The 24626-nt window shown below is 39.6% G+C and overlaps 15 protein-coding genes across 15 annotated transcripts; 5 read left to right on the top strand and 10 right to left on the bottom strand. All coding sequences in view use genetic code 12, as the record gives it.

The window, feature by feature from the left end:
* Window positions 1–439: 439 nt before the first annotated feature.
* Window positions 440–1813, bottom strand: SOF1 (rRNA-processing protein; the record flags this gene model as incomplete). Its single annotated transcript, XM_067693525.1, has 1 exon — window positions 440–1813. The coding sequence occupies one exon, from the start codon at window positions 1811–1813 to the stop codon at window positions 440–442; it is 1374 nt and encodes a 457-aa protein (XP_067547238.1).
* Window positions 1814–1938: 125 nt separating this feature from the next.
* Window positions 1939–2979, bottom strand: I9W82_004450 (phosphatase; the record flags this gene model as incomplete). The annotated part of the gene is made up of 1 exon (XM_067693524.1): window positions 1939–2979. The coding sequence occupies one exon, from the start codon at window positions 2977–2979 to the stop codon at window positions 1939–1941; it is 1041 nt and encodes a 346-aa protein (XP_067547237.1).
* An 838-nt stretch (window positions 2980–3817) lies between these two features.
* SOL1 (Sol1p) lies at window positions 3818–4474 on the top strand (the record flags this gene model as incomplete). The annotated part of the gene is made up of 1 exon (XM_067693522.1): window positions 3818–4474. One exon carries the CDS (start codon window positions 3818–3820, stop codon window positions 4472–4474), a length of 657 nt encoding a protein of 218 aa, XP_067547236.1.
* Window positions 4475–4591: 117 nt separating this feature from the next.
* I9W82_004448 (cleavage polyadenylation factor subunit) lies at window positions 4592–5995 on the top strand (the record flags this gene model as incomplete). Its single annotated transcript, XM_067693521.1, has 1 exon — window positions 4592–5995. The coding sequence occupies one exon, from the start codon at window positions 4592–4594 to the stop codon at window positions 5993–5995; it is 1404 nt and encodes a 467-aa protein (XP_067547235.1).
* A 2-nt stretch (window positions 5996–5997) lies between these two features.
* I9W82_004447 (peptidylprolyl isomerase) lies at window positions 5998–7053 on the bottom strand (the record flags this gene model as incomplete). The annotated part of the gene is made up of 1 exon (XM_067693520.1): window positions 5998–7053. The coding sequence occupies one exon, from the start codon at window positions 7051–7053 to the stop codon at window positions 5998–6000; it is 1056 nt and encodes a 351-aa protein (XP_067547234.1).
* A 44-nt stretch (window positions 7054–7097) lies between these two features.
* On the bottom strand, window positions 7098–9137 carry RAD53 (serine/threonine/tyrosine protein kinase; the record flags this gene model as incomplete). Its single annotated transcript, XM_067693519.1, has 1 exon — window positions 7098–9137. One exon carries the CDS (start codon window positions 9135–9137, stop codon window positions 7098–7100), a length of 2040 nt encoding a protein of 679 aa, XP_067547233.1.
* A 1299-nt stretch (window positions 9138–10436) lies between these two features.
* I9W82_004445 (uncharacterized protein) lies at window positions 10437–11474 on the top strand (the record flags this gene model as incomplete). Its single annotated transcript, XM_067693518.1, has 1 exon — window positions 10437–11474. The coding sequence occupies one exon, from the start codon at window positions 10437–10439 to the stop codon at window positions 11472–11474; it is 1038 nt and encodes a 345-aa protein (XP_067547232.1).
* A 123-nt stretch (window positions 11475–11597) lies between these two features.
* I9W82_004444 (uncharacterized protein) lies at window positions 11598–13710 on the bottom strand (the record flags this gene model as incomplete). Its single annotated transcript, XM_067693517.1, has 3 exons — window positions 11598–11695; window positions 12200–13260; window positions 13637–13710. 3 exons carry the CDS (start codon window positions 13708–13710, stop codon window positions 11598–11600), a joined length of 1233 nt encoding a protein of 410 aa, XP_067547231.1.
* A 540-nt stretch (window positions 13711–14250) lies between these two features.
* Window positions 14251–14514, top strand: I9W82_004443 (uncharacterized protein; the record flags this gene model as incomplete). Its single annotated transcript, XM_067693516.1, has 1 exon — window positions 14251–14514. One exon carries the CDS (start codon window positions 14251–14253, stop codon window positions 14512–14514), a length of 264 nt encoding a protein of 87 aa, XP_067547230.1.
* Window positions 14515–14522: 8 nt separating this feature from the next.
* On the bottom strand, window positions 14523–16355 carry ORC3 (origin recognition complex subunit 3; the record flags this gene model as incomplete). Its single annotated transcript, XM_067693515.1, has 1 exon — window positions 14523–16355. One exon carries the CDS (start codon window positions 16353–16355, stop codon window positions 14523–14525), a length of 1833 nt encoding a protein of 610 aa, XP_067547229.1.
* Window positions 16356–16398: 43 nt separating this feature from the next.
* Window positions 16399–18657, bottom strand: CDC53 (cullin; the record flags this gene model as incomplete). Its single annotated transcript, XM_067693514.1, has 1 exon — window positions 16399–18657. One exon carries the CDS (start codon window positions 18655–18657, stop codon window positions 16399–16401), a length of 2259 nt encoding a protein of 752 aa, XP_067547228.1.
* Window positions 18658–18713: 56 nt separating this feature from the next.
* On the bottom strand, window positions 18714–19670 carry I9W82_004440 (uncharacterized protein; the record flags this gene model as incomplete). The annotated part of the gene is made up of 1 exon (XM_067693513.1): window positions 18714–19670. The coding sequence occupies one exon, from the start codon at window positions 19668–19670 to the stop codon at window positions 18714–18716; it is 957 nt and encodes a 318-aa protein (XP_067547227.1).
* Window positions 19671–19754: 84 nt separating this feature from the next.
* Window positions 19755–20585, top strand: I9W82_004439 (uncharacterized protein; the record flags this gene model as incomplete). Its single annotated transcript, XM_067693511.1, has 1 exon — window positions 19755–20585. One exon carries the CDS (start codon window positions 19755–19757, stop codon window positions 20583–20585), a length of 831 nt encoding a protein of 276 aa, XP_067547226.1.
* Window positions 20586–20629: 44 nt separating this feature from the next.
* Window positions 20630–22348, bottom strand: I9W82_004438 (uncharacterized protein; the record flags this gene model as incomplete). Its single annotated transcript, XM_067693510.1, has 1 exon — window positions 20630–22348. The coding sequence occupies one exon, from the start codon at window positions 22346–22348 to the stop codon at window positions 20630–20632; it is 1719 nt and encodes a 572-aa protein (XP_067547225.1).
* Window positions 22349–23194: 846 nt separating this feature from the next.
* I9W82_004437 (uncharacterized protein) lies at window positions 23195–24379 on the bottom strand (the record flags this gene model as incomplete). Its single annotated transcript, XM_067693509.1, has 1 exon — window positions 23195–24379. The coding sequence occupies one exon, from the start codon at window positions 24377–24379 to the stop codon at window positions 23195–23197; it is 1185 nt and encodes a 394-aa protein (XP_067547224.1).
* Window positions 24380–24626: the final 247 nt, after the last annotated feature.

Here is a 24626-nt window from a genome sequence, read left to right as displayed (position 1 = left end):
GATGTGTGGTGGGACTAGTCTAATTGGTATCTAATGTGGCTTCTCCTCTCTAAGGTTTTACTACTAGGGTGGATGGATCAAGGGTATCACAAGTTCAACTTCTCTCTATCCCAGTCACAGTAGTAGACTCTGGTGATCCTCTGTGTATTATTCTTTTGACGAATAAGAAATTCTTTTCAAATATTGAATAGTTTTTACTGCAAAGTCTTGTTACTATTATACTAAGTATCTGTTTGTATATTTTTATTGGTTCGTTTGATTGGACAGAGAGAGAGAGACAGAGAAAACAGACAGAGAAAAAAAAAAAAAAAAAAAAAAACACTAAAAGTATATTACCTATTTAGGAAACGCATGCGGCTTCAGAAAATCAGGTGGTTTTTGCTTATTATTTTATAATACCGAATATATGCATAAACTCGACTCTATTCCGTTTGTCTCTTTACTCAATTGCGGTTCCCCGGACTTGCCTTTCCCTTTCCGGTACATAGGGCTTAGTTCCCTTCTTTGTATGTCGTCTCTCGTTCTCCTCTCGCCTCTTTAAACTCTCAATTTCAATACGTTTAATCTCTTGAGCCTTTTTAACAACCTTTGGAACATGTCTGTGTCTGGCAATTCTCTTGATTTCAGGCATGTATTGGAATCTCTCCTTCAATTTATCATCGTATTCAAGTTTGTTTCTCTGTTTCATGGATTTAATATTAGACCTATCAGAAGCCTTTGATCTCCAGATTCTTACATTAGTGTCGTCCGACCCACTGAGGATATACCTAGCATCGGTACTAAATTTAGTGCAAAACACATGCTGCATTCTTTTAGTGTGGTAAATGTCGCGCGAGTGGCCGGCACGGGCATTGAAAATTCGGATAGTCTTGTCATAGGAACCTGTAACAATTTCTTCTCCCGTAGGGGAGAAATCAACATCCATAATGGCAGCAACGTGGTCTTTGTAAATGTTGATTGATTTCTTCATGTTTCTCATATCCCACAAATATGCATTATGGTCTTCATTACCAGTGACGAAATTGAATGCCTCGAGAGGGTTCCAACTGATACAGTTGTTTCTGAAATTGGTTACTGCTCTTTGGACAGGCACATTGGTACGTATATCGTAAAGCACTATAGCGTTGTCTGATCCAGTACTGGCAATGATGTTGGTTTCTGTTTGGTTAAACTTGACGGTGTTGACATTATCGGCACCCCATGATAAGTTACTAATATACTTGGACCGGTTCATATCCCACAACTGTATTTGTGCACCTCCAGTGACAAACATGGCATCTTCTCTATGGTGGTCAATACCTTTAAACGCATGCTCTCCAATAAATGTCTTTACCAATCCTTGATCCTTGTGCGTGTAAATCTCATCATCTTGTACGTTCTTATCAAAATCCTCGCTATTGACCGACCACAACTTGATCAGTTTATCATCACCACAACTCAACATTTGGTTCTTTGGGGTGATTACAAGACCAGTGCACATTCCATAGTGAGCTCTAAAACTGGCTGTTTCTTCTCTCGATGTCAAGTTCCAGTACTTGATTACACCATCACCACTTCCACTAGCAAATTGGTTAGTTGAGTGGTAGTTCTTTGCAAGTACATAGACTCCATCTCTATGACCATCGCCAAGTTGGCCTATAAAAGGTTGAGCAAACATCCTTTCAAGTTTAGTTGCTTGAAGAGCTCTGGTGTATTCTCTTGCCCTTTCGAAAGGATGTAGTGCTGGGTTCAAGTTACGTGGCAACGCACTCTCCTGAGTGTTTCGAACGGGAACATAAGTGTCTGATGACCTACTGATGGTTTTCAACTTCATTGTGAGGGGGAGAAGACGAGGAGGTCAGATCTTGAGTGTATTTTTTTTTTTATCTCATCGGAAAACCTTCTTTCGCACAGTACAAAGCTCCTCTCTATAAAGCAATATATATTAAGCAATCTCTTTTATAAACTGGTATCTAAAACCAACTCTACGTCATCGACATTGGGCTTACTCAAATCCTCTAAAAATGGCAACAAATCCAGCAACTCATTATCATGAGAATCACTAAACCAACTACTAATAGGTACAGCATTTGAAGGATGGAAAAGGTACGATTGCGGCAGATTATCAATAATAATTGTATTTTCCAATTTCCGTCCTAGTTGTGACAAGTTCTTAATGAAGTTTCCTTGGTAATTGTAGCACGAATCTCGATATAGTCTGTGATAAACCGATTTGCTTAAATCCAATTTATTTAGTAATGGGTCACCATACTTGGCCACTGACGCAGTGAAAACCACCACTTCGTACATCTTGCCCACTTTTTCTAGAAATTCATCGACTCCTGGCCTTTTGATTACATACACGTGGTGGATTTGACCATCTATTTCAACTGGGATGACAAAATCTGCACTCCTCAAGTACTTGAAAGAAGAATGGACTAGAGTTTCATCCAAATCAAGAACAAGACATTTCTTCTCACTGGTGGCAACACCCAAAAGACAGCCAGTTTCAGGGTCATGTGCTTGACCAGTTTGGAGCCGTTTCAAGTCGAGCATTGCGTTTGACTGAGTATCATCGAAATCATCAATATCGGTATCTATTTCATCTTCATCCATTGGTTGTGGTTCTAGTTGTTCATTGGGAGTTGGAGGTGGTTGTTCATTAGGACTAGCCTGTGCTATTATATCACCAGCGCTTACGCGACGGTTCTTGGTAGGATCTATCGTTGATTCATCGTCATCAGTTATTTCCTTTTTATCACCATTTGCTACTGCGGGAATCTTACCATTCAATGGTTCCTTCTTGTGGTCAGTGTTTGTGCTTGTGGTGGGACGTTGCATAGTTTTACCATTAGATGTAGTGGCTTGTGGTTGCTTAGTGGTGCTCTGTGGTCTTGCTTTGCTTTGTTGACGATGTTGACCATTGACTGGTTGTTGAGATCTTCTGTCTGAGGAATCTTCACTAGTATCCGAGCAACAGAATAATGAAAGAACACCCATAGCTTGGTGGGTGTTGAGGTTGGACTTTGGGTAAGTCGGCTGCGCTGCAGAAAATTTAAACGAGTGAGTTGATTCCTTTTTATCTATAAGGGTTATAAATGTGAACTAATAGATAACCTGTATCTATAATTACTCTTGATGTATCTCAATCGTGTCTTTTGCTTTTGTTTTGTCCAATTGTTGTTCTTTTGTCTTGTGGTGGAAGAGTTTTTTTTCTTCTTCTTCGTCTTCTTCTTCTCTCTACTGACTCAATTTTCTTCTCTTTCGGTTGTATACTTGCGATGCACGTGATTACTACTATTTTGAGTTCTAAAGTAAATACGCTTGTGATGGTAAAGAGGTATAAAGTGTAGATGTGATAGGAAATAGACCTACTTCTTAGAGGAATTATAGGTGAGTTGAAGATGTGTCTGTTTTAATATATATTTGCACTAATTTCTTTGCAAAAAGTTAAAGTCTGACGGGTATAGCGGTCACAACCAATATTAACAGAAAGAACTTCAAGATGAATCCGTTACAAGAAACTGAACCCTTTAGTAACCATATATATAGAGTATAAGCTCATCACGTGTTCATATATGTATATGTTATTTTGTTTTTGTTTAAATAGCAAACCACCAGCATACACCCCTAACCAGCCATCCTCTCCTTCAGATCAAAATCACAAAAACCACAAACAACAAAAAAAAAAAAAATCCCTTTTGCTTTATATATAACAAAGACGTGTTTCAGGTAAAAAAAAATACTTAGATCAACGCAATAGGCTATATCCACCAGCACTGACTTCAACTTCTTACTTGCTATACTTACTACTACTACTACTACCGCTCGCTTAATAATGTCTGATAATGTCCCTCTTACTCCGCCAAGGAGGAGCAGCAGCAGCAGAAAACAATCTACAGTCACCACGCCCAACCAGTATGCTTTACTTACTCCAGCAACTAGTACAAAGAAACAACAAAAGAGCTTTGGTACTGCCATAAGTAATGGTAAGCTATCAGTGATTACTCCAAACACGCCTCAGAAATCACCATCAAAGCTGACCTATAGGAAAAGAAACTTTAACGATATATTTAATGAACCAAGCACGCATCAAAATGAAAAGTTGCCTATGGGATTGTTTCTACCTTCGCCTCGTATAGTTGGATCAGGAAGAAATGGGAAACATTTACCAGCCCATAAGAGGGAGGCTGAAGTCCCTACGACGCCAGGAAAACAAGTGATTACTGAACAAATGGTAAGGCAATGGCAGGAGAGTGATGAGGAAGAGGTGGAAGTTATGACGCTAGAGGAAGCGGAAAAGATCCCTAGAGTAAGCTTACCCAACCCATTCTTGGCCACAGAGGAACCAAAGGCTGACTCTTTTCCCGAAAACGAGATAGATTACAACACGCATATGGAATTGATAGATAAAACAGGAAAACGCAAAGTGGTGAAACTAACCAAGAACCAGATGAAGATAAAGCCAAAGAAGTTGTCGTTTGAAGGTTTATAATTTGTCTCCCTTGACTGGTCAAGGAATATAAGAAAAGATGTTTTAAACTGCACTGTAGACATTCATCGGAAAACCAAAAAAAAAAAAACATTCGCAATACCTCTAAGCTTCTCCAACATGTCAATTCCTGGACTAGGCGCTGGCACCACTTACGAAGATGGTCTTAAAACAGTCTCCATCCCACAAGGCTCCGAATGGAGGATTGAAATCCCCATGAAACAGATTTTAAAATTCAAAGTTACGGAAGGCATTTTGGAAATTAATGGGACTGAATTACCAAATAATGTTGAACTACAATTGACAGGGACCAAATGCAGCATCTACTCACCAAAACAAGAATCAAAGCTTGAATACAACTTGGTACAGAATCACGATATGTCGATGTATGAAGATGATGATTTCACCGAGTATGTCAGTAGTGAAACCAATATGGATTCAGTGTTGAATTTGCACATGTATATCGAATCAAGGAGACAAGTTGCTGCTGATCATAATGTGTCCAATGAGGAGCCGATGTTGGGCCCACGAGTAATGGTTCTAGGAGGTAAACATCTGGGTAAATCCACCCTAGTAAAAACGTTGGTCTCGTATGCAGTAAAGATGAATCATTGTCCAATACTTGTCAATTTAAACCCGCAAGATGGGGTATTTGCATTACCTGGGTCGATATCAGCCACTGCTATTAACGACTCCTTAGATGTTGAGAGTTGCAACGGGTATGGCTTAACCACGACAACCACGGGTGGTGGCCTCTCCAAACAACCAATTGTGAAAAACTATGGGTTTACTTCAGTTAAAGAAAACTTGGATTTGTTCAAGTATCAAATTTCGCAACTTGGAATCACCGTGGTGTCCAGATTGGAACAGGACCCTCAGTGTAGAGATAGCGGTATTATTGTTGACACACCACCACTAGGTATAAAAGATTACCCTGTTATTGAATCAATAATCAGTGATTTCCGAATTGATTTAGTCGTCGTCTTGGGCAATGAGAAGCTCACCATTGATTTGAAAAAGAAGTTGCTGCATAAATCAAACTTGCAAATTGTCAAATTGAATAAACTGCCGGGAGTCGTTGAAGTTAGTGACAAGTTTATTCGTATGAGTCAGGAAGCTACGATAAAAGAATATTTCAATGGGAATTACAAAACTAGACTATCGCCATTTAAAACGGATATTGATGCCACTGGGTTGCAAATCTACAAAGCAGTTAAAGATTCAGTATCGTTGTCGTTTTTACCAGCTGGTGATGATTTTGAAAGGGAGGATGAAGATAATGATTTGAGTAAGTACTATCTGGCTATAGACCCAAGTGCGTCCAACGTAGACAATTCGATTATAGTGGTTACGCATCTACAACTGACCAATCCTGGTAAAGATTTACTAAATTCATCAGTGCTAGGCTACATCCATGTATCCAAGTTCGATGACGAGAAAAAGAAACTAAAAGTATTGCTCCCGTTCCCAGGAGTGTTTCCAAGAAATGTATTGATTTCTACCGATATAGGATATAATGAATAAAGCTAATCGAATGGGATTCCTCTTTTGATACTCTCACTAGCAGCAATGGCACTGGGGACCTTGATACCACAACAATCACCCCATGTGTTGGTCACTTCATGCACATGTCCACAATCCTCTACTTCATGTTGATGTCCAGGGATCCCCTCGGGACATTTCAACAACTCGCCAAACATGAAATGTTGAATAATTGGCAACTTGCCCAACACTTCAACCTTGTACATCTTTACCATTCCTTCCTTGATTTTGCTCCACAGCTTAGCAGAAGAGATATCATCCAACATTGGCGAATGCCATCTCAAACTCAACTTATCCTGCTGCGTATTCGTTGACGTCTTGATATTGTTTATAAAATTGATACATTCCATATAGATATACTTGTCCTTGTACATTTCCACCAATTCGTCATTATGTATCGACTTTGGCTTCATGTGAGGGTGGTTGCACAACTGTGCCCCGCCAAATAGGAACGGCAAGAAATGGTAGTCATCTAGTCCCCAAACACCATGTGATCCAGCTGGCTCAAGCCAGTATGTACGTTGTAAGCACCTCATTGTCGACATGTACTTGGTAAACACTTGAAGTATCAATGCAGGAAAGTCCTCTTGCTTAATTATGCCAAGTTTGTAAAGACATAGCAAGAAGCATATAAAGTTGAGCTCGTGTCCGGATCCGTAATCGATTCTTGTCCGATCACCCCATGAGTTGGTAAGGTATGTTGATGTTTCAATTAAAGCTGTGTCGCAAATTGGCTCAATCAAGGTGGATGCATTCGCCTCAACTTCATCGTAAAAGTCACGAAACTCAATTTTGCCGAATCTCAGTATATCCTTTTCCAACGTGACTGGATGGCGTTGTATGATTTGATAAATTTCTTCAATTAGGTGGATTAGCTTTGTAATCACTGGCGACGTTGCCACTGGATCATCATTTGCTTTATCAGTGACGGAATCTTGCAACTGAGTGATGAACTCAAGCACTTCCTTATACGTATCCGACTCAATCCACTTAGATAAGTCGTCTTGGGTAAATACTCGTCTAACTGGTTTAAAGTACATTATTGCTGGGTGACTATATAAAACTTATTTTCTTTTTTTTTTCCCTACATACTCTCAATAAGCAGATCTTTTAACCTCAAATCATCCAAACTTTGCTGCAACACTTTAATCTCAGAACTGGATACATCTGGGTTCAGCAAGCTCACCGTAAATGCAATAAACTCCTTGTTGGTACTATCATCAAAGAGGTACACTGTATCACCTTCTATTAATTGCCGTTTTTTCCCCTTTCCGAGAGCAACATCGTTAACCTTGCACGAGTTGGTGCTCATATCTAGAAGCCAAATGGTGCCGTTATCTCTTTTGAATATGCAGTGTATCTTGGACAACCGGTCGTCACTGATTGCGGTGTTGCAAACATCAGCTCGTCCAATGGCAAACTTATCGGTCGAGACAATAATGGTTTCTGTGTAAAGGGACTCGGGTATTGGCTCCAATGTTAACACTGTTGTCCCATCATCCTCATCTACTAAATCCTCCTTTTTTATCGATACATTCAACTTTATGCGTTTGGTCCCATTAGGAGGGTCAATTTGATGCGGCCGTTTCAAAGGCTGTGACATTGCTTGTGATTGTGGGAGTGGAACTACTCTTTTGGGCACTTTGAAATCATTCTGCTTCTGCTTGGAAGTTTTTCGGTTCTTTTCACTATCCAATGGTCGAAGCATGAAATCTTCATCTATTCTGCTCAACGAATCAAGCTGGCTGTTGTCCACTTTTCTCGATTGTTGAGACTGCGATTGTGATAAACTCAATGGTTTTTGTGATGATTGAGATGGTTCCTCTTCAGTTAGCCACTTGTGCTGCAACGCCTCCGCGGCAGTGATTCTATTCTCTGGATCAACTTGTAAACAGCAATGAAGGAAATCTTGGCATTCTTTACTAATCGACTGCAATGGCGCTTTCTGATAATCTCCTTTCTTGATCCTGGCAAACATTTTCTGATGACTGTTGCCAGGGAATGGTACTAGCGCAGTTAATAGTACATACACTAAGCATCCCAATGACCATATGTCCACCAACGAGGAATAATTACTATTGGTTTGACTTGAGTTGTACTTTCCCGTAATCACCTCCGGCGCAAGGTATGCCAATGTCCCACAAAATGTCTTCATAACTGTCAGATTGTCACTAAACTTGGCCAACCCAAAATCGGTAATTTTAACCAAAATTGGTTCATCTTGCATAATGAGGATATTATCTGGTTTTAAATCCCTATGTGATATTCCCAACTGGTGCACATAATTTATCCCTTGTAATATTTGCTTCGTGATTACCCTCGTCGCTTCTTCTCCAACGGGACCAAACTCTTCGACAAACCCCATCAAGTCCCCACCAGGAACTAGCTCCATAATGATATAATAGTTGTCAGCATCTTCATAGAACCCCTTCAACGATACAATATTTGGGTGATGTAGTTTGCGAAGAATGGAAAGTTCACGCTCAGCTCCAGATAAAGCGCTGGCACCACCAGTGCTGCTCAAGGCTTTCCGTCGATTGATAATTTTGACGGCATAGGCATTACCTGTGGATCGCTCAATACATTTCTTCACTGTAGCAAATGCTCCTTGTCCAATTGTCTCCGTTTTGATAATATAATCCTTGTGAATCCCTTCATCATTGATGTTTGTGTCCGGCGACAATGCTGGGTTAAACCGATCAGTGAAAACAACAATGAATTTCACTACATCTTTGGCAACTCCATTCCCCACACTTATTTCATCTCCCTGACTGAGCAAATAGTTTGATCCTTTTACTGTCCTTTGGCCATTGCGGTACGTTCCATTTGTCGATGTATCCCTAATCCACAACGAATTATCCTTTAAATTAAACCAAATCATGAAATGTCTATTAGATAACCGTGATGAAGATGTAAGCTGCAAATCAGCATCTGCAGATCTACCGAAATACCAAATTATTTTACCATCTTCTTCAGGTTTATCAGTTATATTAAGTGTTTTGTTTGCATATTGACCTGTCGTGCATAGTAGTTGACAAATTTGATTGGGGTTGGTTTGTAGTTGAGTTTGAGTGGCGGGAGATTGCTGAGTAGGCTGTGTTTCAGAAACTTGAGGCGCCTCCATTGATTGATGGGTTGAACTGGTCTTTGGATTGGGTGTTTTTACTTTTTTTTTTTTTTTTCTTTTTTTTTGCTTCAAGACGCGTCAGGGAAGGATACCATATGCTTTTCTAGCTGAAGGGATATAAGGAATAAAAGCATGCTGGTAGAGCCAGGAGAACATTCTCTACTGAGTTGCCTGGCGAGAAGTGGTTCCGACTGTGTTTCCACTGAGGAGATTACAAAAAAATTGCTTCAACGAAACATCACAACTTGAAAATTGTCCTCAAGATCAATAAGTGTCCAATTCAGTAGAATCTAGGACTGTATCACCCGGAACCGGTTCCCCTGCCCAAGCCAATCTGCATTAAGAAACCATTCACCGTTTATTTAGTTCGAATGGGCGCCAAAGCACACGAGGGTACGTGACCTCTACACACACACTGAGATTAATAATATCAATCTGACTATAAACTTCTTCGAGACGACTGTCACCGCAGCGTAACTGTGGTTAGGAAAACTATAGTCAAGGATGAACGCTGCTATGGTATTTGATAAGCAGTCGGACTTAAAAGTTCAAGGATCGGATTTAAAACCTCGCGGCTGTCTGTTTGTTACTAGCGACACTACGACTACATATGCCAAGCTACATCACTTTACAGAAAAGTGTCTTTATTTGGAAGAAACCACCATAGAAGTTGAATTTACACTCATTAACAACAGAAGCATATTCAATACACCTATGATGCTACACAAAGGGACTGAAGTGTATGGACCGAGGCTGATGTGTGGGTATAGCTAAACTGTCCCGAGTCTCATGTTTGTGCAAAATGACTTCAACTATGTCTAAATATGAGCCGCTATAATTAATATATTACAACATTACACACTTTCTATCGCCACTCTAACTAGGCAAGCTCGTGTTGATTTAAATGGGTTTTGTCCCAACATACAAACATGCACACAGAGGTTGATGATATTGACTTGATTTACGAAGCGATTTATGGGTGACTATTTTCGTAAATAATATTGTGACTGCGGCTGTGGACGCAATTTTAAAGCCGAGGATGACTGCGGCTAACCGACTTCTCGGATTTAAAATGCAGATACAGATAAACATTCCACAATATCAACATCTAAAAAAAAGAGCATGATTAGAGCCACAGAATAGACTAGAGACCTAACTGAAGTCACGCATATATCACACTCCATCTCATTGTTCACAGCCTTGAATGAACGACAGGATTGTATAAATACCAAGCAAAATCCCATCAATTAGTAGCTATCAGTTCATTCACCAAACAATTGACTCAGTACACACACTATGAGTAGACAACAAGCTCCCCCGCCATACACGAACAGACATCCAGAAGACGAGATCAGTTATAGTCAGCCGCCGCAGGTAGTAGGAGATGAGCCAGTTTATTTTGAAGATGCAGCACCACGAGGTTGGTGTGTAACTATAAACAATCGACGTTGGAGTGATGGATATAAAATCTTTGTCAGTAAGGATGCAGCTGAAAAGTATAAAGCTTTCAAAAAGAGCTCCAATGAACATATCTTGGACTTGCAACGCAATGGGATTGGAATGCCTTTGCTTAAAACCGATCTTCCCTTCAGCCCATTCTCATCGAAATTTTTAACCTTTAGCAAATATGTACCCAACAGAGAAGGTAGATTTGATGATAGTAAAGATTTTCATGTCTATTGTGATGTGAGGAAATTCATTCATAGAGGATATAATACGTATGTTTTCAATTTCATACCAGATCCCAATTCACCCAACAAGAATTTTCAAATTTTTATGTTTGCCCATTCTACATACCCAATTTGTGATTATAAATACAAAGGTCAAGTGCATAGATGGGTTGATGTGAGTTCTCAAGCAAAATTTCAGAGTTACAATCAAGTAAAGTATGGATTTAAACATACCATACTAAACCCAGGACAGCCGTCATTGGTTGATAATTGGGATGGGTGTTCCGACAAGTTGGACAAAACAAAACCGAACCCTTTCTTGAAATCGATGTTCAAGGTAAAACTTACTACGGGGCTAAGATTACCCAAACCAGAATATTATGGTACTTATTGCACAGCTATTTTAGGAGAAGCAGATTCTCACTTCAAGACAGGATATGGTCAAGTTAAGATTGATGATTTGTATAGCACGGATCCTAATGTCAATTATGAAAGTGCACTATCAATGCATGAAGATGCTTCGGTGCTTGTGTGCATTGCTGCTGTTTTAAAGAGGCAAAAGGATACCGAGGAAGAACGCAGAAGGAACAGAAGGGGAAGGAACAGGAGCAATGCTAATAATATCAACACTATGAATACTATCAACATTATGAATAGTGTTTAGCAACAGAATGTATAGTATGTACGAGTTTACTTTATTCAGCCAACTTTGAATAACTGAACCGTTGACTTCTCTCCACGTTGTCTCTAAAAGCTCTGTCTATATCCTATAGTCCTCTTATGCACTTCAGACAAGTGTTTCTTCGTTAATCGTACAAAAGCCGAAAACTTTGCGCTGTCGTATAGGAACATCACGTCTACTGAATGACACTAATTTTGGATCTACTAACGACACCGCAACACTGGAATACGGTACGCAGAAATAATTCAAAACACTCGGAAATAGGGATCAACGGATATGATACTATAATGCTGCTAAGTGTATATTATATAAATAAATAGGAATTCCCATTTTCCATGAAAAGTGGAAAAAAGGGAAGAGAAGAATTAAGATTAATATTTGATACAAGAGTGAATTTTTCACTTGGAACGAGGGCTATTCACGTATACACGAAGCCTAACGCCTGTTTGTGTTAAAATAAGGTATGGGTTCACACCCTTGCAAGGATTGCTCTTAAGAATGTTTAGCAGTGGATCAATTTTGTTCAAAGAAAACAACCATACCACATCTTGTTCACAGAACATGCTACCACAGCAATCCCTGTTTGTACCTTTCCGTGAGGATTTTATCCAAACTACTGTCTTTATCCAAAAGCCCATCATATATTGCGTTTAATTCAGGGTCCGAAAAGACTTCCTTGAACACGACATGGTTATACTTTGTCATACGAGAGCGAAAGATTTCGGGAAAGTGATATCCCACTGTGCCATGTGGCAACAGGGGACTCAACCAGTTGATGTCGTGGGTAAGCAGGGTGTCATAAGTGTCCTTCAACGGTGTCAGCCATAGTGGCTCGTACCACCAGTTTATTGAAGATTTGGGAAAGTTGAAGCATAATCCACTGATGGCTTGTGCAAGACTGTGATTGCTGTATCTACTTGTGACCACAAGCATGCGTAGCTGTCTGTGGGAGAATTGTTTTAGGTCTTTAATGGAAGGTCCGTCCTGCTTCTCGCCAAAGTATCTGATGCAAAGCTGTGAGAGGTGCGGGTACTCCTCCTCTAATTGGTTTGCCTTAAACACAGTTTCAAAACGAAACTTGCTAGCAATGGTTAATTCCTGGAGCAACGAGGTGTCATAAATCTCACTTATACAATAATCAAGCAAAGGCTGATAATGGTGAAGATGTAACTTGCGCAAACAAAAGTTTTTTGGATATTCTCTTCCAAGGGTGTTAGTGCAAATTTCACGGACCACAACAGACAATGAAGTTAGCAAAGGAAATCTCTCGGTGAGAATTTCTTGGTAGAACTCTGAATATACAGGGGCATGAAGTGCTGTTTGAGGGTTATAACTCGTATCAGTGTAGGTCGGCCAGGAAGGTAGTGTGAACTCGGTGGAAACCCTCTCCTCAGCGTCAGTTACAAAATCGGACAATCCCCAACGTATACGGAGCATTTCGTAACGATTGGAAATGCACAGTAGTATTTCAAAGTGATTAATTGCTTTAAAGTGTTGCATGATGCGTTCTGAAAAAGAACGGTGGAATTCCTTGAAAACAATGTGATGGACTTGTATTTGTGAATGCATGTGAGGTAGGTATTTTTCAAGATTGTGTCTTGATACAATGGTGTAGTTGCTCTTCAAAGCATTGTCCTTGCGGAAACGAAAGCGGGACCCATCACTCAATGGCCATGCTTCGTAGACGTAGATGTTGCGGTACAATTTCGTCCTTGCGGCGTAGTAAAGTTTTGAATGCAATGGTGCAATCGCCAATGTTTGGGACTGACTGAGATGAGGAAACACCTCATCCAATGCCTCAAGGGGTAAACTTTGTAAGCAAAACATTTGGTTTGACTTTGGACTTGCCTCGACTGCAAAAAAAAATAAAAATGGCTCTGCTTACAGTCACAAGAGAAAAGGGAGCCTCTTCTTTTCAGAGGTTTAGCTACAAAATTTGATTTATAATAATAAAATTTCATTTATTGAATTTCTTATATAAACTAGATAGATTTAATAGCAGCTTGTATTCATTTTATCAGTAATATTCTTTAATTAGCACCATCAAAACCATTGCCAGTTGTATTTTTTCTTCTTTCTTAACTTTCAAATAATTGTAATCAATTGCCAGTTAGAAGAGAAGGCAGTAAGAACCAGAAGCTTACTTGCTCCTTGCTCTTACTGCCCGTCTCTTCCTCTTCAACCTTCTGACTCTCTTCTTTCTCCACTTATCTCTCATGTTGTGTTGGTAGTAGTAGTTGTGAGAGACTAAGTGGTGACTGTGGATGGGTGACTGTGGTTGGGTGACTGTGGTTGGGTGACTGTGGATGGGTGACTGTGGTTGTGTGACTGCGGTTGAGTAAAAGCTTCTAATTCAAATCAAATTTATCTCGAATACTCCTCTGTGTTCCCAAATGTTGTTGTCTTATGGAAACAGTGATATATCGGATGAAGTTTTAAACCTTTGAAATGAGTTGATGCTTGATGAGGAACCTAAGCCAACCACAGTTTCGGAGAGTTTTTACGCAAAAAGATATAGTTGTACCTGCTCAAGATGTTGTCTTTCAGCAGAAGCCAGAGTCTGCATGCACTTGATCACTTGTTGGAACAGGAGAATACTTCTAGCCCTTGCAACAACAACGGCTATATCTCTCCTTTTGCAACAATCTCGGTCATAAAAATTGATGGCGGTAGCGCGCGATCCCCAAATGTTCCGGATCTGACCAAGGAAAAAAGTCATAGCAAAGTACAACACTCCTTTTAAAGCAAAATCACCAAAATGAGAGCCAACTCCACTCAAATATCAAATAGAATGTTCAAGACCCAGAGAATGATTATCATGGTAATAGCTACCATGCTTATACTATTACTTGTGATAACCTCGCTTGCTGGTCATCATGAAAAGGTTATCAATCAGGTCAAGTCGTACACTGATAAAGCTAGTGAGTCATTAAGTGGATTTTACAAGCCGCTGGATAAGTCACCCAGTTCTGAGTCACAAGAGGAGGCACAGAAAGAGGGAGTCAAAGAAAATCAGGATTAAATATTTTTTTATACACCTTTCCAAATCGCCTTTTCGACATATTCGCTCGTTCTTTTCATTTGTAAGATTCCCATGTGCATGAACTCGAAGCAGTTTTGGATAAACCAGGAGTAAGTAATTTTCTTCCACTCATCTTCGTCAACATCATTGGGCTTGTTCAATGATGCTGTAAATGCTTGATAAAAGTCGTACAAGTTTATCGACGCTGGTGCCTCTTTGTAAACTTTAAACATGGCGCACACTAACGGGTGTTCATTGTTTAGATGTTCCTTATTCACTAATGGGTTTGCCAAATACAATTCGCAATTATCCAAACTCATCTCGAGCGTTTGACGCAAATTAGGACGAAGGAGGTTGATCATGAGGTTTTCGAAATTTTCCTCAAAAAGTGGCTGTTTGTCGAATTTGGCGTAAACCGTTCCTCCATTGAGGGAAAATACTTCGTTAAATACCATATACTCGAGTGGAGTGGTCAATATTGGGTTTTCAAAATAGGCTTCCAAGGATGATGTAGTGTTGGTAGACAATCCTTTCTTTAATTCTATTAGGTAGGTATCGGTGATATTACCAACAGACTCGTGACAGTTGTCGGTCAAATGCAGCACAATACGATTCACCACTTCATCTGAGTATTTTGACAAGTCAAGACAATCGTGAAAGTATTTTGAGTTGAGCAACTTGTTGTTGACTAGTAGTTTGTACAATTGGAACTTTTCCTTTGGCTTGTCGGGGTGTAGTTGATACACAACATTGATTGCGTTCATAACCGCTAGTTTGTGTTTTTGATACTGTTTCTTGCATTCATGGAACAACATGGCCACTTTACTATCATCCTCAAGCATTTGCTTGACAATTGGGTCCTTTTGCAGTTGCTTAATCTCCATGTGACGTTTAAATGAGGGAGTTTTCCTCAATCCGTCAATGTACAAACTCGACGAGTCAAACTTTGCAATAAGAATTGACAATGGCAGTTGGTAAAAGAATATCATGTAGCATAATTTTATCTCTGAGATTAACGTGTCAATCGAGTTGTTTGAATTTTCGAATCGGTTGAGAATGATGGTGCTTAACGTGCTATTAATCAACAATGGGTTCTCATCAGTAAGCTCCGGCGTGAGGAAAAGGTTATTCAAAATGATATACCCCAAGCTTTTGTTGTCGTTACTTTTAAACTTATAGCCATCCAAGTTTAATCGCAAATCGTTTCTCAAGTTATTGTTGACCCATGAGGAGACTGTGTCGCAAGATAGCGCAAGTAGCAACTTTACCGGCATCGACTGGAGAAGCATAATCAACTGGTTCAACAATTGATGATTAAATAAATTGGTGTCTTCAATTACAATAACTGTAGTGGCATCATCATTCTCGTTATACCAATCGCGCATCACGTCCAAGTCGTAGCCCAAGTAATCACCCTTTAGCTTGTGGTGTTCTTCAAATTGTCGAATAATCTCCCTCAATGTACCTCTAATGTGTTGACAATTCTTGGAGTTCAACTTGATCAAGTTGAAAGGAACACACTCATAAAACTCACTCAAAATACGAAGGTTATTTGCATTGTTGGATGTGAGTTGAATATACCCAATGGATAACTTTGTTGAAGCCGGCTCGTTGATGAATCTGATCAAGTCGTTGAATAGTTCATCGTTGGCGTTATTCAAGATGGAATGAATTTTCTCCAATTGACTGGCCCAAATCTTTTGATACAACTCGAATCGGAATTTTACATTTGCAATTGGCTCTTTTCCATTAAAGAGGGACACAAATGGCACTTCTGAGTCGTGGATAGATAGATTACCAAGCCGTTTCTTTGGCTGGACAAAGTAGTACGTCTTATCCATGAAGAAGTAGATGATGTTGCTTTGGATTTTTATTTTTTTCTCCCTAACTAATATAAACATATTTATCTCCCTCTCTACGAATATATTCCTTCTCAATCAACGTATCAATCAGCTTCTTAACATCGAGCACTCTAGTGGTGAATCTTGACAGCGCAGCTTCCATCACTTGATTCAACAATTCTGCATTTCCCAAATCTTTTCTACTCTTCATAATTCTAACAATGGTGGCTTGTATGTATGTTTGCCTAGCAGCAACAATTTCCCTCGTTGCATCTTCCTCCTCTTGTTTAACGTCAACTGACTTGATACCGGATATAAAGTTGACTTTAACCTTTTTGGAGTTGTAATACTCAACAATTTTTAATGTAGCCTCAGCCAAGTTTTCACTAGACGACTCAACCAATTTAAACTTTATAAGCGGATTGAGATGGTTATCAAACACAGTCTTGTTACAATCAACAATATCATACAACTCATTGTAGGTATAGCTTGACCTCTTGTTGAACGCCATCAAAATCATCAATTGCACATTACTAACCTGAAACTGAAATGGTGGCTTCCCCTTTCTTGAAAGGTTGGCCTTGACTTCAGCCCTACCGTGGTTAAACAACCATTGTAATTTTCTCCCTTGATGCTGGCTTGAATAAACTTGTTTGAGTTGAGCAAGTGGCGCTTCAAGTTCTGGTGCCACTTTCAAGTCGTAGTCAGGAACATGACGGAATGGCCACATACTCTGAGCAAGAATCAATGGATTAAACTCCTTCACATTGGTGTCTTTAACCTTTGTTTTCAAATCTTCTGATGCCTTCATATCGGAAAACATTTTTGTCATTTTCGAGGTGTACTCGATAGAGTTTTCCTCTTGTAAACGGTGAATGACACTTTCCTCCAACTCGTCCGATTTGCATGTCCCATTGATCAACCTCTTCGCTAAGGACCGTCTATAATGCTCCTCAAATGTATCCTTGTCGTTGATAAATTTGAAAACAATCATCAAATTGTCGGCATTCATGTCTACAATGTCGGCATCCTTGGCATTACTTTTGAGAAATCCATCAGCATATTTGGCCAAAAATTCAGGGGTCTTACATGGCGATCTTGGCTTGGGGAGGGCAATAACGTTGTTGTTGACAAAATGACGGCATGCATTATCCAATGACCTGATAAACTTTGTATCCTTGTTGAACGCTTGAATTACAACGTCGTTAAACTGGTTATAGATGGCGATGAGCGTATTGATGTACACTTTTGGCTCCACTCCTGACTTTTTCTTTCCAACATCGGCATCGGCTTGGTTCTTGATCTTTTCCAAAGCCACATTAGCTTCTTTCTTGATAAACTCTTCCAAAGACGAGGCCAATGGGTCTAGAGTTTTTGGCACTCTGGTTAAAAGCTTATACATTCGGTGTATATGGTCAATCTGGTTCTGCTCAAGCAAAATTCTAAACTGATCATACATTTCTGAAGCATGGTTTTCAATCATTGCTTGGTTGAGGATGTTGACAAAGGCCTTTTTCGAATGGTCTTCTAAAAATGTGTTTGATCGAGAAATCTCCTCCGCTAATCTAGTCTCACATTTCTTCATATAGTCGACAACATTGTGGTTGGCCAAGTATTCTGAACTCTCTTTTGTATAGTAGCTCATTGTTGCATCCAAAAATGGCTTTTCAAAAGAGTTGACATAAATGATCAAATTTGGCTTCTTCAAGTCTTGAATGTCAATACTCAAATACACCAACGACTTTATCGCAGTAGAGATCAAGTTTGTATCCACAATCAAGTGATTTCTCTGCTTTTCGATTAAATCCAACACCTGCTCAATTAAGATGTCAGCATTTGGCTGAAACATTTCATTCCTCCATTTAATCAACGACAATGTATTCACATCAAAGACGTCCTTTCTCCCATCAGATCTCTCTTTCTGCACCCAGTACCTATTCATATAATCAAACACGTTATTCATATAAACAGCACCAATAGTGAATCTCGTCCAACGGCGAACATAAAACTCCAAAAACGATTCATTAGGAGATTTCCTTAGGTTACGAATAAACTGCACCAAATACATTTCCAATTTGTTATAAATCTCTGCTCCAGCTAATGAGTATGAGTTGTTTTCATTGCTCAATGTCAGTCCTCTTCTTGATTTATTGACACAGTAATTGTAAACTGCAGTGTAGCAATTCATGTACATTGTCGACGTGACGCCTTGATCATTCTGGGCGCCTAGGATAAATTCCAACCCTGGCTGGATGAATGCCCAAGTAGCATTGAGATCAGTGAATGCGGGTAAGGTAGACATGGGTTAAAGAGAAGTTGGTTGTTGTTGCCTTATTATTATTTTTTTTTTTTTCCCTTCTACACATTTACTCTATCTATCACACGCACTACACTGATTGTAAATGTCAACACCCATGTGACCAACACCACAAATAGAAACGAAGCTAGACCCTTTTGTCGCGTGCAGATGGAGGATATCACTGGGAACTGATTGGCAAGTTCCACTCCGTGTGGGTTCTTGTAAATCTCACACACCCACTCATCATCATATAGACTGTCAAATGCTAATGACAAGTTTGCTGATGAAAAGATGATAAATAACAAGTCCAACATGACTAGCCGAAACTTCCCAATAGGATCACGCAACCCCAACGGCTTTCCTGAGTACTCGTCGTACGCAATGTAGATTACGTAAACCAAGGCACATGTTTGCACCACAATCGCCATGATCGTGCTCGCCTTTTGGCCAACTTTGGCACCATCGTATGTGTTTCTGGAGAATACAAAGATACTGCATGCCAACGCCAACGCTATCGCACAGAATATCAACGTCAATATCCTCAATGTCAAAGGAAGCAATGGGTTTTGCATGAAAAACTTTCTAAATGCCGGTTTCAACTGTGACCTGTTTTCTCCCATCCAGTATCCCGCAGTTGACCTAACCTTTGTATCATTCTCCCCTGGATCCTTTGTCCTCATAAATAGGTTAAGAAAGCTGCGATGTTTATTAGCCTCTTTTAGTTGTTGATAATCGGTAAACTCCTCCTTAAGTCGAGCATCTCCACCCCAAGCGCCCCCTAAATCGTACTCCTCTAGATACCTCTGATCAATCTCCGTCCTATGTGTTGTTGGATTGAATATGGATTTTTTAAACTGGAACCAGGAACCGTTTATGTCGGCACCATATGGGTCAACAGAATCATTGTTTCCTTTGGATACCGTATCTAGCACGTAAACAGGAAACACATTCGGCCTGTGGCTATACGTCTGCACATTGGCATTTCTGAATGGATCTAGTGACTCCTCTGACTCCATCGTTGTGGTTTTTTGTTCTGCTTAAATGTCGTTGTTTACGCTTTAGTTTTTCGATAGCAATCAAACACTTTTTTTTTTTACCCAATGGTTCCCATACCCAGCAAGAACTCGATATATGTCGTGTCGATCCCGCTAACCACCTCCAGCTCGTTTATCTACTGTAACCACAGGCCACTTATTCAAAGCCGTGCTCCGTTAGTCACCAAGATTGAAACCAAGGCTGTTAATGTGGCGACAATCGGATGGAATAAATTAACAGCCTCAAAGCTTTCAGTTAATGTCAAGATTGTCGAGTGGGTCCGCAAACTCCTCTCAACGATACCGTATGAGGAAAATTGTCTTCGCTCGTTTCCCAACAAGCAGGCAATGATTAGAGAGATTAACGAGGAGAGTTTGCATTTGCTCAAACCGGCGGAAAAAGATACGCAAGGTTTCATCCACCAATCGGATGTTAAACAGTTGGAGATCCCCAATAGCCAATTGAAACCGATTCCATTGTACCACGCGAAAAGCCAATCACCATCGGCAATTCTTCAAGAGTTGGTTCAATTTCGAACAAACAATTACCAAAAACACAAAAAGGGAGCAATCTTATGTGCAGTAGGGATCCCATTGACGTTGCCATTTGCATTGGTTCCAGTGGTTCCTAACGTCCCTGGTTTCTACCTCGCTTATAGACTTTATTGCCATGTGAAAGCATTGATGGGGATCCACAACTTGGACTATTTATTAAAGGAAACACATCTAAGGTTTACAGCACTTCCACAGATAGACGAAGCTTATAAAGACACCAAGGAGAAGCTCTTGATATCGGAGGAGGTCATTACAACTTTGGTTGATGAGTTGTCATTACCCATCAAAGACGACTTGACAAAAGCAATGATACAAACAAGAAGGAGGTTAGAGGGTAAATAGAGCTTGTATAATAAAGGTAAAGTTATTAAACCTAAAAAAGCTGTTTATTCCGCCTCCTCCTCACCTTCCTCTTCTTCGTCTTCACGACGTTCCATATTTTGACCCAATACCAGCACGAATCGATTTCGCAGTTTTTTTATCCAATCTCCGTACTTCTTCTTAGTGTCAAGGTTATTTATTGCGTAGTTGTTGACCTCTTGATGTAGCAAGCTGAGATCGTTAGAATAATAAACACCCCCATTGCATGTAGATAAAACGTGAGCTCTCAACCTGTCAACGACATCTATCATCGAGTGATATGTCTCCCCACTCCCTCTTGTGCTCAAATATTGTACACCTTCATGTTCGTGTATTCTAAATTTTCCAAAATCAAGATCAGTGTCTGGCTCACTTGACGTATCAGAAGCATCAGCATCATTATCAGATTCCAGGTACATTGGATAATCCTCTTCGTCTTCTTCTTCTTTTTCCTCGAAAAGGTGGTCATTCTCACGTCCTGGTGGATCCTGATATGGTGGAACTCGAAGAGTCATACGTCGATTTCCCTCATTGGCTTGTTGATTGTCATCACGGAGCTGAGTATTGTTGGTCCAATCATATGGAGGTATGTGTCCCCTGAGGCCGAATAATGCTGAGCCAACTGGTCGTTCAAGAACTCTTTGTATTCTGGGAGCATGCACCTCGTAATCCCGGTCAATCTCCTCGAGAAAGTCATCGTCGGTTTGATATGCTGCGTGGTCATACCTCGGCATCCGAATACCCCTTAGAGCTGGCATTAGACCAAGATTTCCAATGTAATAGTCATCGTCATCTACCTCCTCCTCAAGTGATGAGTGCAGTCCACGCGAGATGAGTCTATTCTGCATACATGGGGCATCACCAACACTTTGTACGTATTTCAAGGTTGCACTTTTCTCAGCCAAGCCCTTAAAACGCTGTCTAATTCTTCGATTGAAAATAAATGGGAGCTTTAGATCCTGCATTTGGAGCCATCGTTTTAGCAACGTGTCCATTACTTGGAGCACAGTTGACACCTCAATGTGGGATCTTCCTATTTGTATCTCAATATCAATAACATACTTTTCAATCACGTTTTCAACCTGGTAGTGTGAGTCGATAGCCAATGTGTCCCGACATGCAAATTTCAAGTTTTCACTGCTCTTACTCACCAAGGGAATAAAAAAGATATTCCTGAAGAAAATCCTGAACCTATCAACTAGTTCATTGTATAACTCTTGATGATTCTTCATATTCAATCTCGAATTGTTTATAACCACATTCAATTCAAGCGTCCCCTTAAAGATAACCGGGGCTTCGAAGTTGATAACATGGTCGAAAAACAAAGTAAACTGTTCAAACATGCCATCTCTTAGGTCGTAGTGTAAGTGAAATGACCGTTTCTCGAAGTCCTCCGAACCTCGATACCCAGCAAACTTGCTTTTCACGTCATTGAACCCAAAATCAGGATCACGTGTCCCTTCCTCTGTACGAGTATATGTGCCATCCGAGTTTTCCAACTTGACCGAATGAGTAAATTTCCTCTGCTCTGTGCTGGTTCTCAACTTTATTGGAACAGTGTCGTGGAGCCCCAATTTGTACAGAATATCAGTTGTCATTCTTGAATTGTTGAACCTGGGTGGTTGTAATTGCTCGATAATAATTCTTTCCGGAAAAGTATTTCCATCAATGCGATGAATTTGGATTTGGTCACGGTTCAATTCTAAAAGGCGATTCCTTGAGCCAGGTTGTTGATTACTGGACATGGTTACTGAACTTAATGGCTACGAGTTAAAAAGTTGTCATAGAGTCAGGTTTATATAGTAAAAAAAAAAACTTGCCACAAAATGCCGTTTTCATAACACCCTCGTAGCGATAAACCCAATCTTTGCGATTTTCGTTAGTAAAACCTTCTTCAAATTTAACACAATTAGAAAGATCTACTATGGATGTGATAGGAATTTCCAATTTAGACCACATGTTGGTGTTTTGCTTTGTGTATTTTGGGTTGTAGGATTTTTAAGTAAGAACTTTGTATTCAAAACTACTTACGAATCTATACAGACGAAAGGCAAACTTCTACCGTATTTACAACACCGTCTACGGTAAGTAATTCTCCACTTCTTTCCGATTGCCGTCACTATTGTCCTTTGATACTTCATAGTATATCTCTTCTCTCAATTTGTTTTAACTTTCTTTAAATATCCCACGGTTATTTACCAATTTTTTTCACATGCATTCCATGGATATTCAATTACAATTTCACATGATTCTATCACCGTTCTTATCCGGAGAATAACCGAGGGATTTTCTTTTCAGTTTGTCTGTATAGTTTTAATAGTTGCACATTGATTTTGTGTCACATCTTTTGTTCTATTCGCTCTATTGTAAACTTTTCCTCCCCTGTGTAAATTTTTCTCGTACACAAAAAATAAAAGATACACACACAAATAAAAAAATAAGTAGAATTGAATCACACCGAAACACTATACAATCTAGATTAAATAGAAAAAAAGAACAAAAAAAAAAAAAAAAAAAAAGACCAAATAAACGAAACCAAAGCACTATTGCTTCTCAACCTAGCTTTCCTCAGAAGCCCTATTTCTCTGTAATTAATATCTCCGTCTTTTTCCGTCATTGTTGCGGTGCCTCTCTGAGGAATTTCTGTCGAAAGTCTCGATAGCTGAAGTAATACGGTCCATTCCATCTTTCAAAGTATCAAAGCCCGCCTTCATGACATCAGCTAAAACGTCGAATTCCTGTTTAGGTTTGTTCCTGATATTCAAAGTACGTCCAAATGTTGAAGCATTTGGCAACATTATCTTGCCACCAGTTGATTTGAAAAAATATTCCAGGATGTGTTCAATGAATTTCTGGGTGGTGATTTCATCTACTCTAGCACTGTTAAACGCCAAAAAATAATGGTAATCCCGACCGATTGCATGATATTTGAATTTATCAAGTAATGACCCCTTTTCCATCCTCTTTCTAAGGACCGCCCAGAACTTTCCTCTATCATAGGGTGAAGGGAGAGTTTTCTCAAAGTCACCCACCTCATAGAAGAACGCAAGCAAGTCTTCTTCTACTGCAACCTTATCCCACCCCCTCAAGTAATTTAAAACGTCATCCATTTGAATATCCGTCTTTTTTTTCACTCTCAATGATTCAATGAGGTTGGGTTTCAATTTGAGAAGACGATTGAACAATGTTTCCTTTAAAGCAGCAATAAGATACTTTTGGAACAGTTTGTCCTTCAACTCATCGTAGTGCATTGTATAAACAACGGCTGTAGGCGTATCAAGGGATCCTCCAAATCTTTGGATTCCCTTATTAATATAATTGAGCCACTCATTGTAATCTAAAGATAGTGGACGAGATAAATCCAAGCCATAAACTTCATCAAATTCACGGGCAACTGCCTTTCGGAAACTCTCGACAACGTTCCGATCGTGCTCAGCTATAGCTGCTCTGCGTTCCAACTCAACGTCCGGGATTGATTTGGGTTCTTCGACTTCTTCGACTTCTTCGACTTCTTCGACTTCTTCGACTTCTTCGACTTCTTCTGTACACGTCTGTTGATTAGACTCTCCTAAAGCATCTTCTTCCACATCACTTTCGTCATCAGTAGTGTAATCATCGTTTTCTGGTAAATCAGCGTGCTCTAAGTAGTTCTCAACATCAGTTCCGTCAAATTCTTCTTCTTCTTCTTCTTCTTCGTCCAAAACATGCACTGACCTTTTTCTAATAACGACACTTTCTTTATCCTCGGTGTTGCAAATTGTAGTGCTTGTAGCCATAGTGAATTTGTTTTCTAAAAATGGTTTTAGGCACAACCAGAATAGCAATGTCCAGGAATCACCTCCTGCTTTTATATTAGGAGACTCATAACCAGTTAATGAAATTCGCTTTTAATTTATTCTACACTTTAAAGTTTGTTAAGATATAAAAAATTTTGTTTATTTAATAAAAGTTACATACTAAAATTTATAAACAATAAGCAGCAACAGCAAATAATACCGAAATTTTTTTTTTTTTTTTCTTTTT

The sequence above is a fragment of the Candida metapsilosis genome (assembly GCF_017655625.1).
Source record: "Candida metapsilosis strain BP57 chromosome Unknown scaffold6, whole genome shotgun sequence".
NCBI lineage: Eukaryota > Fungi > Ascomycota > Pichiomycetes > Serinales > Debaryomycetaceae > Lodderomyces > Lodderomyces metapsilosis.
This window is presented reverse-complemented; position numbering and strand designations above follow the sequence as displayed.